At 38.1% G+C, this 15,712-nt stretch overlaps 1 protein-coding gene across 7 annotated transcripts in view; it reads right to left on the reverse strand.

Moving 5' to 3' along the window:
• Nucleotides 1-3,196: 3,196 nt before the first annotated feature.
• LOC121952843 (sodium/potassium/calcium exchanger 3-like) overlaps nucleotides 3,197-15,712 on the reverse strand; it is a 41,915-nt gene continuing 29,399 nt past the window's right edge. For 3 of the 7 annotated variants that reach the window (XM_088088381.1, XM_088088382.1, XM_042499693.2), the window contains one exon: nucleotides 3,197-15,090. In XM_088088381.1, the coding sequence (XP_087944507.1) occupies nucleotides 14,980-15,090 (111 nt within the window). In that variant the 3' untranslated portion in view covers nucleotides 3,197-14,979. The remainder of the gene's footprint in view (nucleotides 15,091-15,712) is intronic. The other 4 variants (XR_015778901.1, XR_015778900.1, XR_015778899.1 and 1 more) reach the window with 4 other exon arrangements.

Raw genomic sequence — 15,712 nt, forward strand, 5'->3', positions numbered from 1 at the left:
TGGGTTTGGCAAATGCCAGGAGAACGTTACCTGCATTGAGCCAAATGTAAAGCTTGGTGGAGGAGGGATAATGCCATGGGGTTGTTTTTCTGTGGTTCGTCTAGGCCCCTTAAATCCACTGAAGGGAAATCTTAATGCTTCAGCTTACCAAGATATTTTGGACAATTCTATGCTTACAACTTTGTGGGAACAGTTTGGGGAAGGCTCACTCCAAAATCTTGTAGAAAGCCTTTCCAGAAGAGTGGAAGCTATTCTATGCAAAGGGAAACCAACTCCATATTAATGCCTATGGATTTAGAATGGGACACCATAAAAGCTCCTGTAGGTGCAATGTGCAGGTGGTCTAATACTTTTGTCCATATAGTGTACTATGTCGTTTTTGATGATTTTTGGACGCCATACTATACTATGTCGTTTTTTACGATTTTCGGATGCCATACAATTCTTTGTCATTTTGCAAGGTTTTTTGCCGACACACTTTACTATGTAATTTTTGACAATCTTTGGACGCCATACTATACTATGTCGTTTCTTTTATGAAATTCGGACACCATACTATATGGTGGTTTTTGGGGTTTTTGGGTTGTTGTTTTTTTACAATTTTTAGAAGCCATATTATACTCTGTCGTTTTTCATGATTTTTGGACACCATACTATACTCTTTGTTTTGCAAGGGTTAGAGTGATAGTGTTACAGTTTTACTATCTGATTTTAAAATATTTCATTGTTTTATTGTCTAATTTTATCATATTTTACTGTTCTATCATTTTGTGTTTTATGATATTATTTTAGCATATTTTACTGGGTTATCTTTCATTATTTTATTCTATTTTGTTTATTTATTTATTTATTTATTAATTATTATTATTATTATTATTATTATTATTATTATTATTATTATTATTATTATTATTATTATTATTATACTATTTTATTTTTGTTTTATGTTATTTTAACATTTTAACCTTACCTCCAGTGTTTCCTCATTGGGAATTTAAGATAGTGTTTCCTCAGTTTGTCAGCACCCATTTTTTACTGACACTTCTTTATAACACTTTCTCTAATCTTCAGCATGGATTGTGGGGTTGAGGACAGGTTGGGGGGTGGTGTGGCGGTTGGGGTTATGTATTCTTTTTGTTTTATTTTTCTGTTCGTATGTAAAGCCCTTTGTGCACTTTGTATGAAAAGTGCTTTACAAATAAAGTTTGATTGATTGATTGATTTGATTTATTGAATGACTGATATGTGCTTTGATGATTTTTGCAGGCCATGCTTTACTATATATATATATATTTTTTTTTTACAATTTTTGACGGCATACTATACTATGTTTTTTTTTTTTTAAGTTTTGTGACAACATACTATACTATGTAGTTTTTATGATTTTTTTACTTTTATTTTTTTTTTTTTTTTGTACAATTTTATGATGCCATATTTTTGCACGCCATACTATACTTTGTTGTTTTTCATGATTTTTGGATGCCATACTATGTCATTGCTTTATGATTTTTGGACGCCAAACTATACTTTGTTGTTTTTTATGATTTTTATGATTTTTTGATTTTTGGACGCTGTGAAAGTGCAGGAATGATGAGAAGAAGATACTGGTTCGAGTCGAGTGCGTTAACTTTTACATGAAAACAACAACAACACAAGCTCAGGACAAACTTACAGTAAACAGTCAGGCTATGCAATAACCCAGAAACTTAATCTCCCAGAATCCCTTTTTCTAAACTCTGAACTCCGCTTCTTAAAGCGAAGTAGACTGAAGATTGGGATTTTTTTTCCAAAAGCACTGCAATTGTGACTGTTGAAACTAGGTTAAGATTTCTGCAGTTCACCATCGAGGGCCTTTTGTTTTGAAAATCAAACTTTGACTGGCCCTGGTAAACTATGGTTACTATCTTGGGGGCTTTTATTCTGAAAATCCAGTCTAGTCCAGGGCCACGTTAACTCCTTCAGAGGGTATGCACCTGACACTGCGGTTATGTCCACTAAGTGGAAGAGAGAGGAGTGGCAGCGTTTGCTTGAATGCTGAGTAAAAACAAAAAACACATCTAAAATAGGGAAGAGCTGATGTTTAATTGACTGTACAAATAGATTCAACAAGCAGTCTGAGCTTTTTTTTTAAAGACTGCTGAAAAAGGAAGAAAAGAGAAGCAAACTGATCGCTGCAATTCACCGAAACAACTGGAATCCAGGCACGGAAACATGGATTTACGGTTCCCATTTCAGATCAACTGTGCTTAAGTATCAAAAGTAACTTTCAGGCAATAAATGTACTCAGTATCAAAAGTACAAGTAAAAGTACATTATACATATATTTACATGAGTCCATACACTGTATACTGTAAATTGACCCATTATCAGCTGGTTATTTGATTTGATATTTAACATTTTTCAGATTATCTTTATCAGTTTTGCTTTGTTTTTAAATCTAATGGCTGATTAAATAAATGAATTTTAAAATGTGTGCGCATCAATGCTTTTGTATGCCTTCAGGCTTTGTATTGTTTTTTTCCCAGCGTCAAAATTAGATAAACATAAATGTCAGGATAAACAATTTCTGGCCACATGTCAATGTCTATGGACCACTGGTTCTACGGTAAGTCGTAAGGATCATTGTCAAGTCCAACTGCCCTTAATTAGAGCTGATAATTGTTTGCTGGTTACGCTGTTTCCACTGTTAAACTCTGCCAGGTTGACGCATGTTATGCCGCACAGTCTGACTGAGGGGGCGTGTTCGGGGGGGGGTGTTTGATGTTAACGCATACCCTTTATTACCATCTGGTGTCTCTTGATTTGAAAATAAGAATCCAGCCAAATTGCAACATCTTTGACCAGATCAACTAGAACTTTATTATCTCAGGGTGCAGCTATCACGCTCTGAAAAACAGGCACTTGGGAACACTTGCACACTGCAGAGGCCAGAAAAAAAGACCGAACACTTACTTCATCGACAGCATTAGTTAAACATTTCATTTCCTCTTGCTCAGAGTCATCTGAGCATCTAAGCCAACACAATTTTCCAATGCAAATACTAAAACTGTCAAAATAAAGTATGTAATATAAGTATGATGTAAAATTTGCAGTAGGAACAGAATCTGATGGGCTACAGAATACAGTGTAACACCTGTTATCACATATTTAGACGTTTTCTTGTTATTATCAGATATTAAGTCAAAACTATGAGATACAGTTTCTCATTTGATTTTATTTAGTTTTCTGGAAAGTAACAAACTTACATACAGTTCTACTACAGTTGACACTTACATATGCACTGTGGAACTGCTCAATAAATATTAAGCATATATTTATGATTGTTTTGTATAGCAGTGGTGTATTAAAATAAACAATTTGAATGACTTCCCTTGTATCGACACTAATATACATGCTATACAGTTTAGCTTACTTTGCAACTGTGATTTCGTTCAAGGAAGCATCAACAAGAGGATCGAGTTCAACTTTTCAACTTCAGGATTATTTAATTTTAGAAAAAACTCAAGTACATCATGGTAAGTAGATATAATTTGGTCCTGTGTAAATCAGTTTCTCTCCTTAGACAAGTGAGCTCAAACCGTTGGCTGCAAAACTCAAACATTTGCACTTTATTTCATCCAACTATACTATCTCCTTATAATAAGCAGATATCGTGGAGCTTCTCAAGAAGATGCTCCATCTGGACACCCAGTCTTCTTCTGGAGGATCCTTTTATCACCATGAGTGACCTCACTGAAAACTATCCCGACAACTTCTAGTAAGTCTACATTAAAATGCTGAGTGTTGGGGAGCTCAGTGGCTCACCTGGTGGAGCAGGCGCCCCATATGGAGGGGCTTTGTCCTTGCACAGTTGTTGTGGATTTGATTCCAGCCTCTGCCCTTTGCTGCATGTCATCGCCTCTTTCTCCCCCATTTCATTCTAAAACTATCCTGTCAAATACAGGCAAAAGGCCAAAAAAATTATTTTAAAAAATGCAAAATGTTGAAAATCTGTGCTGGTGCCCATAGACGAATGTTGATTTAACAATTAATGTATTTTTTTCAGTACAAAATCAGCCTGTGAGATGATGGAAGTCTATCTGGATCAGAGTCCAAGCTCCAATGACATGGACCAGGAGCAGCAGCCCTCCACCAGCACAGCCAGCACCACAAGCTCGGACCGGCACAGCATCCTTGAGGCTCCTGCTTGGCAAAGTCACCAGGAGCATCCCCTGGTACTGGAGATCTCATCGGCCGTCTCCAGAGGCCTCTTGATCCAAGTGAACCAGAGTTCACCAAAGCAACTCAGCTCACCTGTTCATAGCCAGAGCGTGTCACCAGAGCAGCAGAAGGCCAGCACCACTCAGGCTCTGTCCTACACAGGTACAATTAGACCTGTGAGGAAAATGACGAGGAACTTTTCTGAAGCCTCACTGGGTGGTCACAGGTCCAAAGAGGTTCCAGCTGAGGCTTCATCAAGCAAGGCCACAGCTGAGCCTCAGAGGAAAAAGACATGGGCCACTTTTGAACACATGACGACTCTCTGAAAAATAAGATATTGAAGATGAGTCCACTCAGAGAATCAGAAGAGGCTCCAACTGTAGCTCCGTCCACTGAGGCCAAAATAAAACGTCAGAGGAAAAGGACGTGGGCCACTTTTGTAGCTTCACACCCTGGGATAAGTTACAGCTCACCAGAGGTAAAGAAGAGAAAGATGAGCCAAATCAATGAGTCAGGGAAGGATACAACGGATGAGATGGAGACGCAAGCAAAAAGTAAGCTCTTCTATGACTTTCTGATTAGTGGGGTCTCAGTTCAACCATGTCCTGTTTAAAAAAAAATCCCATTTGTGGTATGTTTTATACATTTTTTAAAAAACTTTTTCTTCTGACAGAGAAGCGCTGCAAATCTGACCAGGCATCATCGAGTCAGGCTGAGAGTCCAGAGATCAACAACAAGTAAATGTTATGTTAATTCCCTGTTTTGATGAGATTGTGCTGTTACTGTAGGATATGAGATATTAAAACAGGCATGATCTTTGCAGAAACCCAGATGGCTCATCTAAAAAAAACTAAGTCGAGAAAAAGAAAAAAAATCCTCTCTGGTGAAGGTGCTTCACACCAGATCTCTGAAGAAAAGAACCACAGAGGACAAGTGAGGACCACTGAGGACCACGGAGGACAGCGAAGCACCATGGAGGACCATGACAACAACAGAGAGCAACGGACAGCAACAGAAAACGTGGAAGGAACGGGAGAACCATAACAACAACCGAAGGTGATGGAAAACGTGGGATGACCACAGAGGTCCACGACGACAACTGAGGGTGATGGACGGTGACGGACAACACAGGAGGACCGTGGAGGACAACGGAGGACAACGACCTGATCGATGGCCCACATTGACATCAGGTCGTCAGGTTTGTAGGTCATTAGTAACGCCTGTTAGGTGGAACATGAATTACAAAATGGGTACGATTTTTTTAGCTTCTACCCAAAATGGTGATGAAGGTTCTCAGTCTTCCAAGTCATGGTAATTCTAGGTGCCGTATCATAGACTACTGAACTTGCTTGAGTTTCTTGAAGTATTTCGCCTCTCATCCATGCACCTCCTTCAGTTCAACAGACTTGTTGGGAGTCTCAGGCTTTGAACCCTGTTTGGATGTGAATCCTTACAAGGTTGTTGAGGTCACATGTGAGCTCTGACTTTCAGAGTCATTGGATCACATCTGAGTCGCTGACCCACACGGCCATCAGGTGGGTCTTTAGCGTTAGATGGATCCAGGTGTGAATGGGTGTGAAGCAGTCTGGGGGGAGCTCAGGACTGCATTATAAGTGGGTGATAAGTGAGGTCGTAGGCCACCTCTTCTGTTTGATGATCGTAGTTCCAGTTTGGCGAAGACGGCCTCTTTCACGCCTCTTTCAAACCATCCCTCTTCTCTGGCCAAGATGTGTACGTTGCTTGCTGTCCTTGGAGGAGTGTCTCCTGTCCTCCAGGTGTACATGGACAGCTGAGTCTTGACCTGAGGTGCTGGCTCTCCCAATCAGTCTGTTAGAACTGAACAAGATGCTCAAATGAGAGGCATAAGGTCTTCAAGAAATTCAAGCAAGTCAAGCTGCCTGTGATATAGCATCTAGAACTGTTATCCAAAAGGAGACGAGGAGATACTGGTAAGTACTTTCCTTCTTTTTTCCTTGCTTGAGGGCAATGTAGCCATCACTTGGGTATAACTTTTTTAAATTGTATTTATTACTTTCAGTTTCCATTCTCTGTATTTAGTGGCATTTAATTTCACCTCTTGCTACATAGTATCAGCTCAATCAATGTTGAGATAGAACAGGACAGAAGCTAAATTGTTCAGGCGTTACTCTTGGCATGTATATATTGTTTTTATGTTTGTTTATCTGTTTGTTTTTTATATGTATTTGGGCTGCACGGTGGTGCAGTGATTAGCACTGTCACCTCACAGCAACAGGGTTCTGGATTTGAATCCTCCTGTGTGGAGTTTGCATGTTCTCCTCGTGTCAGCGTGGGTTTTCTCTGGGAGCTCCGGTTTCCTCCCACTGACCAAAGACATGCAGATTAGGTTAATTGGAGACTCTAAATTGCCCGTTTGTATGACTGTGAGTGTGAACGGTTGTCTGTCTTTATGTGTCAGCCCTGTGATAGTGAATGATGAATTGATCAAATATAAAATAATAATAAATTAATAAAATTATTAACTGAATGTAATGCTTTGTTTTTCCATTATTTAATGTCTCTTTTTACATTACATCTCGCCATTTGTATCCTGCTGAATGGTTTACAATTGTGTCAAATTCAAATAAAATATACCTATATAATTTAGAGAGTCTAATGAATTTAAAGAAACACAGTGAGAACAAAAATAGACCAGGTCTCACAGAAATGATAGGAGCCAGGATTCACTTTCCTTGTTGGGAGTTATTTGGCAAGAATGCCTTTCCGCTATGTGACGTCTAACATCTCTACCGATGTCCAAAACACAAAAGAAAAGCTGAAAGCACATATTGTGCTGGGTTAAAGACTGTTGGCCAATGAATCCTCCATCACTGATCAAACTAACACGATTATTTTGTGTTACTTTACAAAATTATGTTGTTGTTGTCTAAATTGAAATTAACAATTAAAAAAATGACATTGCATTAAATCACAAATTAGTTTAAAAGGTTTTGCTTTACTTGTGTGAAGATTCTCATCTATTGTAATGCACAAGAATGGAACACAGGCAGTTGTGTAGAGTGACCAGACCTCTGGAAAAATTTGGAACAGCTCTGAATAACTACCAGTTGTCCTATATCGGGAATCCTGTACTGTTTGTCCGAAAAAAATAACCATTGTAGAGAATTGGCAAATACATCATGGCACAATGCACTGGGGGCTTACTTTCGGACACGCCTCTCCAAGGGAGACAGAAAACAATGGACCAGTCCCAGAGCAAGTGCAACACACCCCACTGAGAGCAGCAGAAAAAGGAAGAAAATGAGGACTACTTTATAAAATTGACAGAGCCTTGAGCTGCATGAATACAAGGAGTGGTTGGGCGATTTGCGGAGTGAGCGCCTACACTTTGTAACAATTGAGAAATTAAAAATCTCTTGAGGCCCACCTTCAGTTTATGATATGATACAAATATTGTCCACGCAAGGGAAATTTTTCTTGAACTCAGTGCTGCACAGATAATGTCTCCACACTTACAACAGAAACAATTATCACACAATGACATTAAAAACACAACCGCCTGAACAGAAACAACACCAGATATGCAACTGCACAAAGTCACAGTTTCACTCATATACAAATTCACACATTGTACACACCATCTATTGCACTGACCCAGTAATAAAAACAAGTATTGCACTCACCCACTAATAAAAACACCATGAGACTTTATAACACAATTTCTCAGGCAGCATTGTTTAAAAGTTTTACTGAGGAAGGAACAAAGGAGTTTTTAAAACAATTGAGTTTGCAATGCTAACTTCTGGCTCTTAAATGCAATGGGAATGAGTACGATTGCCATTCACACCCGGGTCAAATGACTCTACAGTAGACACAGGTTCTTATCGCCTCCAGCTCCGATCAGCTTTGATGGGAACGAGACACCTGAGTGAACGCACTAATTTCAGCTCCTTAAAGGAGTAGCAGTCTCTGGTGAATGTCTCTGTGATGTGGGTCACCACACAGCCCCCCCCCCCAGAATTCACCATAATAAAAATTGCAAAACAGCTAAGTGTAAGTGCAATGCTATACTATGTCATATTTTTTACTATTTTAGGACGCCGAACTTCACTATGTCATTTTTTATGATTTTGGAATGAGATACTATACTATGTCATTTTTTGGGGGTTTTTTTGTTGTTGTTTTTTTGGACGCCACACTGTACTATTATTTTTAGTATTTTTAGTATTTATACTATTAGTATTTGTATAATATTGGCTTACTACAACTATTTGATATATACGTAATTATTTGACATGCCTCGCCCATTTTGCACCACTGTTTCCCACTTCGTAAACAACAAACAGTCCCTAAATTTATGTAAATAGTTAGAACTGAAAGTGGCGATGAGTTCTTAAAATATACGGAAACTGTCTTAAAAAGGTCTTACTTGAGGATTCCTGTGTCCACATTAGATGGCAGTCATGTCCTCCTTCTAATCATTCAGCTGCACCTCCATCCATTCACTTTCACAGCTACCTACAGAAAATAACAGGTTCAGTGGATGAATTGTTATTGCACATTTTTATTAGTCTCAAGATACAGTCTTCCAATAAGACCTCTAAGCAAAAAATTTCACCTCTAAAACATCAACTACCTCCAACATCGCAGCAGAATAAGGAGAACATTCTTCAAGTGCTGTAAAACCACAGCAAGTACTAGAGCGCAGCTGTTTGCTTTTATGGTGTTGTGTCTCTCAGTAGCAATGACCAGCCTTTTGAGATTGTTACAAGATTTCAAAACAAGAGTTTACAGAGGGGACTCCAAAACAGCTGACAGAGTGAAGCAAAACATTATTAGCTCCAAAGCCCGCTGTAAATCCTCTCCTGGCAAAACACAGTGGAGATGAAAATAGTGAAGATTAAGATGGTGAGGAAAAGCAGAGACAATTTCTACCTCAGAATGCAAAAAAAGAAAAGAAAAGGCAAAACCTCACATTTAACAAGCTAGTGAATGTTTGACATTACTGCATAATCAAAAACTCCAACAATGCATTGATTATCAGAATGTTTGTTGATTATTTTTTTCTGGACAAGCAGTAGCCATTAGAACAAGCTACCTGCACATTTTAAAAGGATGATTCAACCTGGTTACATGAGATACTTATCCAAAGTCAGTGCATGACCTTTAACAGATTAGCCGTTAGGAGAGGCAGGATTGTGTACTACCACGGAAGCTAAGTGATGTACTGCTATGGACTGTGTCAGCAACGAGCGTATTTTAAACAGTATCAGGGGCAACATTTAGCGTACCTGTTTGAGTCCTTGCAGCAGCCCAGGTAGGATTCCAACCTGTGGCCCTTTACTGCACGTCTTTCGCCTCTCTCTCCTCTCCTATCGATCTTCAGCTGCTCTATAATAAATGCAATAAGAGAAGAAAAAAATAAGCTTTATAAAATAAATAAACAACAGTTTAAATGTAGGCTATTGTTTTTTTATTTTCAGTGGTTTACCTTACGGCCACAGCGATTTCCAGCAGGAAACTGAAGCAGTTACGACACTGGTTTCAACGCCAGACTCCAATGAGAAATAAAAATACTGCCATGTGGTTGCATTCCTCTGTGCACCAGTCAAATTGCACTTACGATTTTCATCCATGTCTGTGAAAACATGGACGGCTCACACACATAAACCCCATGGCAGCAAAGAAGATCTATACAATCAGCACAGTTTTAAGATTAGTGTCACTAGCACAGTATCAGACGGAGGATTTGGGGAGTCATCCTAGGGATAGGAATAAAGTGATAATGGCTCACCTGTATATATTTTGCCAGTGAGATATTGATGTTGGTCCTTTAGGCTGAAATTGAAGAGTTATTTCCCTCTTCTCGTTTACCTTACCCCTATGCAGTAGAAGGATCCAATTAAGGTGGGGCCAGGAGGGGTTATTAGAGCCACCTGGGCATTGACTGGGGATGATGATTTGTTTGAGGCAGCTTTGCCAAGAGGCTGTGTTTTTTCTTTTTCAGATGGTTTTGCCTCAGTTGTTTTTTTGCTAAGTAAACCTCAGGACTTTGGCTCTTCTGTTTCCAATGCAAGTTTTTGTTAATAAATTACTGCCTTTTTTCCATGGACTTCTGCCTCCTGAGCTTCTTTGACACACCATCTGGTCCACCTAACTCTAGAGCCAGCAAGCCACACCAAAAATCCCACATTTTTGTAGTGATGCTGCTTATAAGCCTACAGTTGGCGGCAGTGGTGGGATTTTTTTGTCATCACTGATGCTTGAAGATGCTTGAAGAAACCATAAAAGTGTTTTGGAAGAACATTTTGATGTCACAGTTGACCTTTTACCTCTTGGATATTAAATGTCATAACTTTATCATTATATCCTATTAGACATTTGCGTGAAATTTAAGCATATGAATTCCTGAATTATGGCCAAAAACATGTTTTATGGGGTCACCGTGATCTTGATGTTTGACCACAAAATTCTAATCAGTTCATCCTTGAGTCCACTCATAGTTGTGCCAAATTTGAAGAATTCCCTAAAGGTGTCGATGAGACAATGTGTCTACAAGAATTAGATGGATGCAAGGTCACAGTGACCCTTACCTTTGTCTTATGACCACCAACATCCAGGTAGTTAATCCTTAAGCCCAAGTGAATATTTGTGCCAAATTTGAATAAATTCCCTAAAGATTTTCTTGGAATATTTAGTTCACAAGACTGAGACAGACAAGGTCACAGGAACCTTGACCTTTTACATACGTATGACCACCAAAATGTAATCAGTTCATCTCTGAGACCAAATGGATGTTAATGCTAAATCAGAAGAAATAATGCCTCCGGCTGCGGCTACTGCCGGCACAGAGGGATAAAAACAGTCATTTGATATCATTCAACACAGAAACTTCTGGTCTACCGCTCCTGCGATTGTTTGTTATTGTGTGACTTTGCTGTTTGAAAGGATTAGTTCTGATTCACCAGAGTCATACAAAAATAATAACTTAACGAAGCGCTGGTAACACAGCAACCCCCGTTTTCAAATCAATGAAGTCTGGTGGTTTTGACAAGACAATAGATGAGGAACTAAAGCCATTAACTGTTTCCCTTTCAGAACAGGATGTCTGAAAGTGAGGTAAGGCAATGAAAATACTCTCAATTTAGCGTACACTTAAACTACTGGAATCTTTTTTAGGTGGCTAGAATACATTTTGCTGCTTAGCTTCTGTGTCAGACTCTAGCCTGCTTCTCCGGACAGGGGGCACGCCAGCTGACATCTACGTTAGGTAACACACCAACTTTGAATATGTACCTCATACATGCCCACTTTAAAAAATGAAAGCTTAATTTCCGGTCTCTCCCCTTGCATGGAATAAGATTGTCAGTGAATCAATACTGAAATAAAAGAAAGTCTTGTGCTTAGTGAGATTTTAAGACACGAGTGCAATTGAATTAATTACAAACAGAGTGCTGCTCTGACATTACATCTTTCATTGTCTACTGAACAAAGACATAACATATGCATTCATTCTGTTACAATAATTCACAAGTAGGCTTACATTATGTTTTTTTTTTTTTAAATATCAAAAACACCACAAAACTAGTCTTTGCCAGACATTCATTATTGTAAAACTATGTCAATTATTTAACATTTACAAACAGTAAAAAGTATTTTCAGGTAGACATTAATTATAATAATTATACAGCCATTTAAAAAAAAAGCCTTGCCCAGATCCCTTTGATGGAACATTTAGTCCTGAATTACTTATCCGAGGGTGTCCAAATTGCTGTTTTCCTAATTTTCGCATATAAGGACAGAGGAGCAGCAAGTACAAAGGACTATAGAATATACAACTTAGTTGCTATATCAAGCACGCAAATACAGTGTTTGTACGTGTGTGTATATAATGTGCTGCTTCTGTCCTGATCAGAGTGAAAATGTTCCACCAAAGAGAAACAAGAAACAATACAAACATCGATTGTCGTACCTAAACGTGAAGTAATACAACTAACCTGCACTCAAAGTCATCAAAGTTTGTGACACTCATAGAAGTATATTATATATTAGATTTCATAGTAATAAGACCTCTAAAAATACTGTAACGCTAGTTTAATCTCTTTACGTACATTAAGCTGTACCAATACTTGCTCATAAGTACTTAAGCAAAAATTGTCAAAATATCATCACAATAATGTGCATTTTTATATCAATGTTTATATTCTTAAAGTCTACAGACACATACATGGTGTCCTTTATGGCAGGACTAAAGTACCTCAGTGTCTGTTCAGAGGTTCTTTGCTGTAATTCAGTGCTACATTTGAACGCATGTAAATATTTCTACACTAATGCTAGGTTGTACATTCAAAACATACAAGGGTGTTCAAACCTAAGGCCAGCAGACAATATTAATTTGTTTTTTTAAAATCTTGAACAATAGGTCCAAGCATTACATTGCAGATTTAAGTACCATTTTTTAACATATGTGAAATCTACAAACAAAAGAAAAAAGTTTTTACTTTCTATCTAAAAATGTCTATATAGGTGAGATGGCCTCTAAAACCATGTCAAATATATATTAAAACACAAATATATATAAAGTCCTCCTGGTAATTTCTTATTTTGTTTCTTTAATAAACAGAACAATTTTCACAACAGGAACTACGGTTAGATTTTTTTCACACATCCTGGTCCCTGACTTTTTCTCGAGTTAACTGATTCTGTATTTTGACGCAGGATTTTTACTGGGTAGTCTCATTTCCCCTACTGTAAATCACAACTGCAGCTTCCTGCGACCTCTATATATCCAACTCAAACTGTTAAATTATGTTGCCGGAGACAAACACTTTAGAACTCTCCTCACCAACAGACACCGATGGGGAGATACCAGCCCAGTCGCTAGAAGAAAATGTCGACATTGTAAATTTCTACAAACCACAAATATGTTACATTTGCAAGTTTCATACTTATCATATCACAGGGAGTGGCCTGAGGTGGCATGGGCCCCCCCTGAAAAATGACTGGCCACCCCAGGTGCCCCCTCTAAAGATGAGCTATCTGCCAGTCAGTTTGCGCTGTTTGACAACAAGTGAAATGAACTTTCGTTTTAGGTGCAATTCAGCCTTAAACTAACCTATAAATAGAAATGTAAGACAACCCGGTAAACAAAAGTCTGAACACACCATTATCATATTGATGTTTTGAAAGTGAAGTTGAATATGAGCTGACTTTGTCATCTGGAGGTGGAGGACAGGCAAGATGCCTGCCAAGTGCCAGACCACTGTTCGAAGAGCGAAACTGGTTGTTTTTGAGTGAGAAATCTGTTCCCAGCTTTAAAGGTACCAAACATTGGTGGTTTTAGGGGCCCGGTACCTTGTTTCCAGTGGAGATATTGGCATTAAAAGCGGTTGTTTTTCATTGAGACATCTCTGTGTTTCCAGCTGTAACTGTACAAGGTAACTTTATTGTCATTTTTTTATACGTAGTTCAAGAAGAAATGAAATTTTAGGGTGATTTTAATTTTAATTGCACTCCCAAAACTGGGCATTTTAGGTTAAATGATCTTTCCCTATCATAACCGAGTATTTCTTTGTACTTAAACCTAACCACGTGTTAATCACAATGATGTTGAAAGGTAAAGTTTCAATGTATCTGCTACATAATAATAATAAATGTCACATTATCTATCATCTATATTGCATCTACCTGTCCTGGAAGAGGGGTCCCTTTTTTAGTGCTCTTCCTGAGGTTTGTTAACTTTTTTTTTGTCCTTGAACACTCACCTTTTTTTTTTCTGTGAGGGTCCAAGGACAGAGGGTGGCATGTTGTAAAGCCATCTGAGACAAATTCTGATTTGTGATATTGGGCTATATAAATAAAATGAAATCGAACTGATTTGAAATGTAATTTAACTGTAGTCTTGAAAAACAAACAATGCCAACATTTTTTTCTGGTGATTGGTTTGTACACATTTTCTATCATAAATAACTTTGATTGCTGTGTTGTTGATAATATCATCTAAGTAATGACTCTCATTTATCTGCTAAGCTGTAGCAGCTTGCAGAACACAAATGTTAAAAATATAAATAAATAAATTTAAACACATGAAAAGAGATGCGGTGACAGGAAGAAACCGTCTTTTTCAATTATTGCAAATCTAAACTTCAGCTTTTTGCTTTGATGAAATAGTGATGACTCATCATTCATTCAAAAAACATGTTACCAAGCAGAGGCAGTTGAGATTTGTAGTGTTAGCTAGTTGGTTATGCTAACTTGGCTGAGTTTTTAGCAGGAATTCATTGCTTCCAAAACTGAAAATTATTTGTTTTAAAGAAAGTTCGTAGAAAAGGGCGTGAGATTAATTGTTGTACATTCAAATATAATTAAATATAATAGTTGTTATGGGGTGGAAACTGGTCTTTTTGCTCAATTAATGTATCTAATTGCCATCAGTCATTTTTGTCACCTCTTGTTTCAAATTGTTATTAAAGGCCCAACCAGCCTGCTGTTTCCATCTGCCATGTCATTCAATATTTTGGTAAATCATCCCATTTGATACTTGAAAGACTTTTCAAACACTGCACTGCACGAAAAGGAAAAAAAAAAAAACATTGTGCTATCTATAAAAGACTTCAGTGTGTTTGTATAATTGCATTGCGGACAGTTTCCCCCTAGCGAGTCCTACTGAGGCGCACAGAAACGCTGACAAGGAACACAACAACACTGTCACTCTTTTTTGGCTTCAGGAAAGAGGACATGTGGTAGAAAGGTAGGTACTCATCATGCTGTCTGACGGGGTTGACCTTTGACCTTAAGGCCTCACATCTGCCCGAAAAAGATGGAGCAGAGCAGGAAGATGGCATAGAGAAACAAGAGGCCCAGACCCAGCCGGCGATCCAGCCTCCAGTGGTTCAGATGAACACTTGTCACCTGAAAACAGAGACTGCAGTGATTAAGAGGCAAAACTATTTCTCAAGAATACTTTCTTTTTACAATGTGAGCATTCAACAACGGGCAGCATGAGCCACCATGGGACCTTGTTTCGGAACATGTGTCTGTCAATTTAAAAGTCCACATGGACGTTTGAGCAATTTCCCTCAAGGTGTTTTTTAACTATCGCATTCATGAGATTGGGACGTAAGCAGAGGCATAGAGACTACACACCGAAATGTTACATAAATGACATCAAAACTTTGGTAATGAATGTTGTATGAGACAAGAGTTGGAGTTTCACACAAGACTAAATGAAACTACGACAAACCCACAACAAACTGCGACTTTCTTGACTTGCAAAATTATCTTTTAAATTGACAAATATCATATGTGATTCATGGCAAAATTCAGACAACAAACAGTTTTTTCAATAATTTCGGACCTCAAATATAAGGCAAGTAATTTTAAAAATGGTTTTCCGGTTTTGCTTTTCACTCTAAACAAGTGACCAGGAAGACATGTGGGTCAAACATAAAATCTTAAGGTTTCAAGCAGGTATATTTTCACTGCAAGACAAACACTTTTTTCATGTTTAGTTATTTTCTCAAACCACAGTGAC

Source organism: Plectropomus leopardus, chromosome 15, assembly GCF_026936395.1.
Source record: "Plectropomus leopardus strain MGB_pleo_1.0 chromosome 15, ASM2693639v1, whole genome shotgun sequence".
Lineage (NCBI taxonomy): Eukaryota > Metazoa > Chordata > Actinopteri > Perciformes > Serranidae > Plectropomus > Plectropomus leopardus.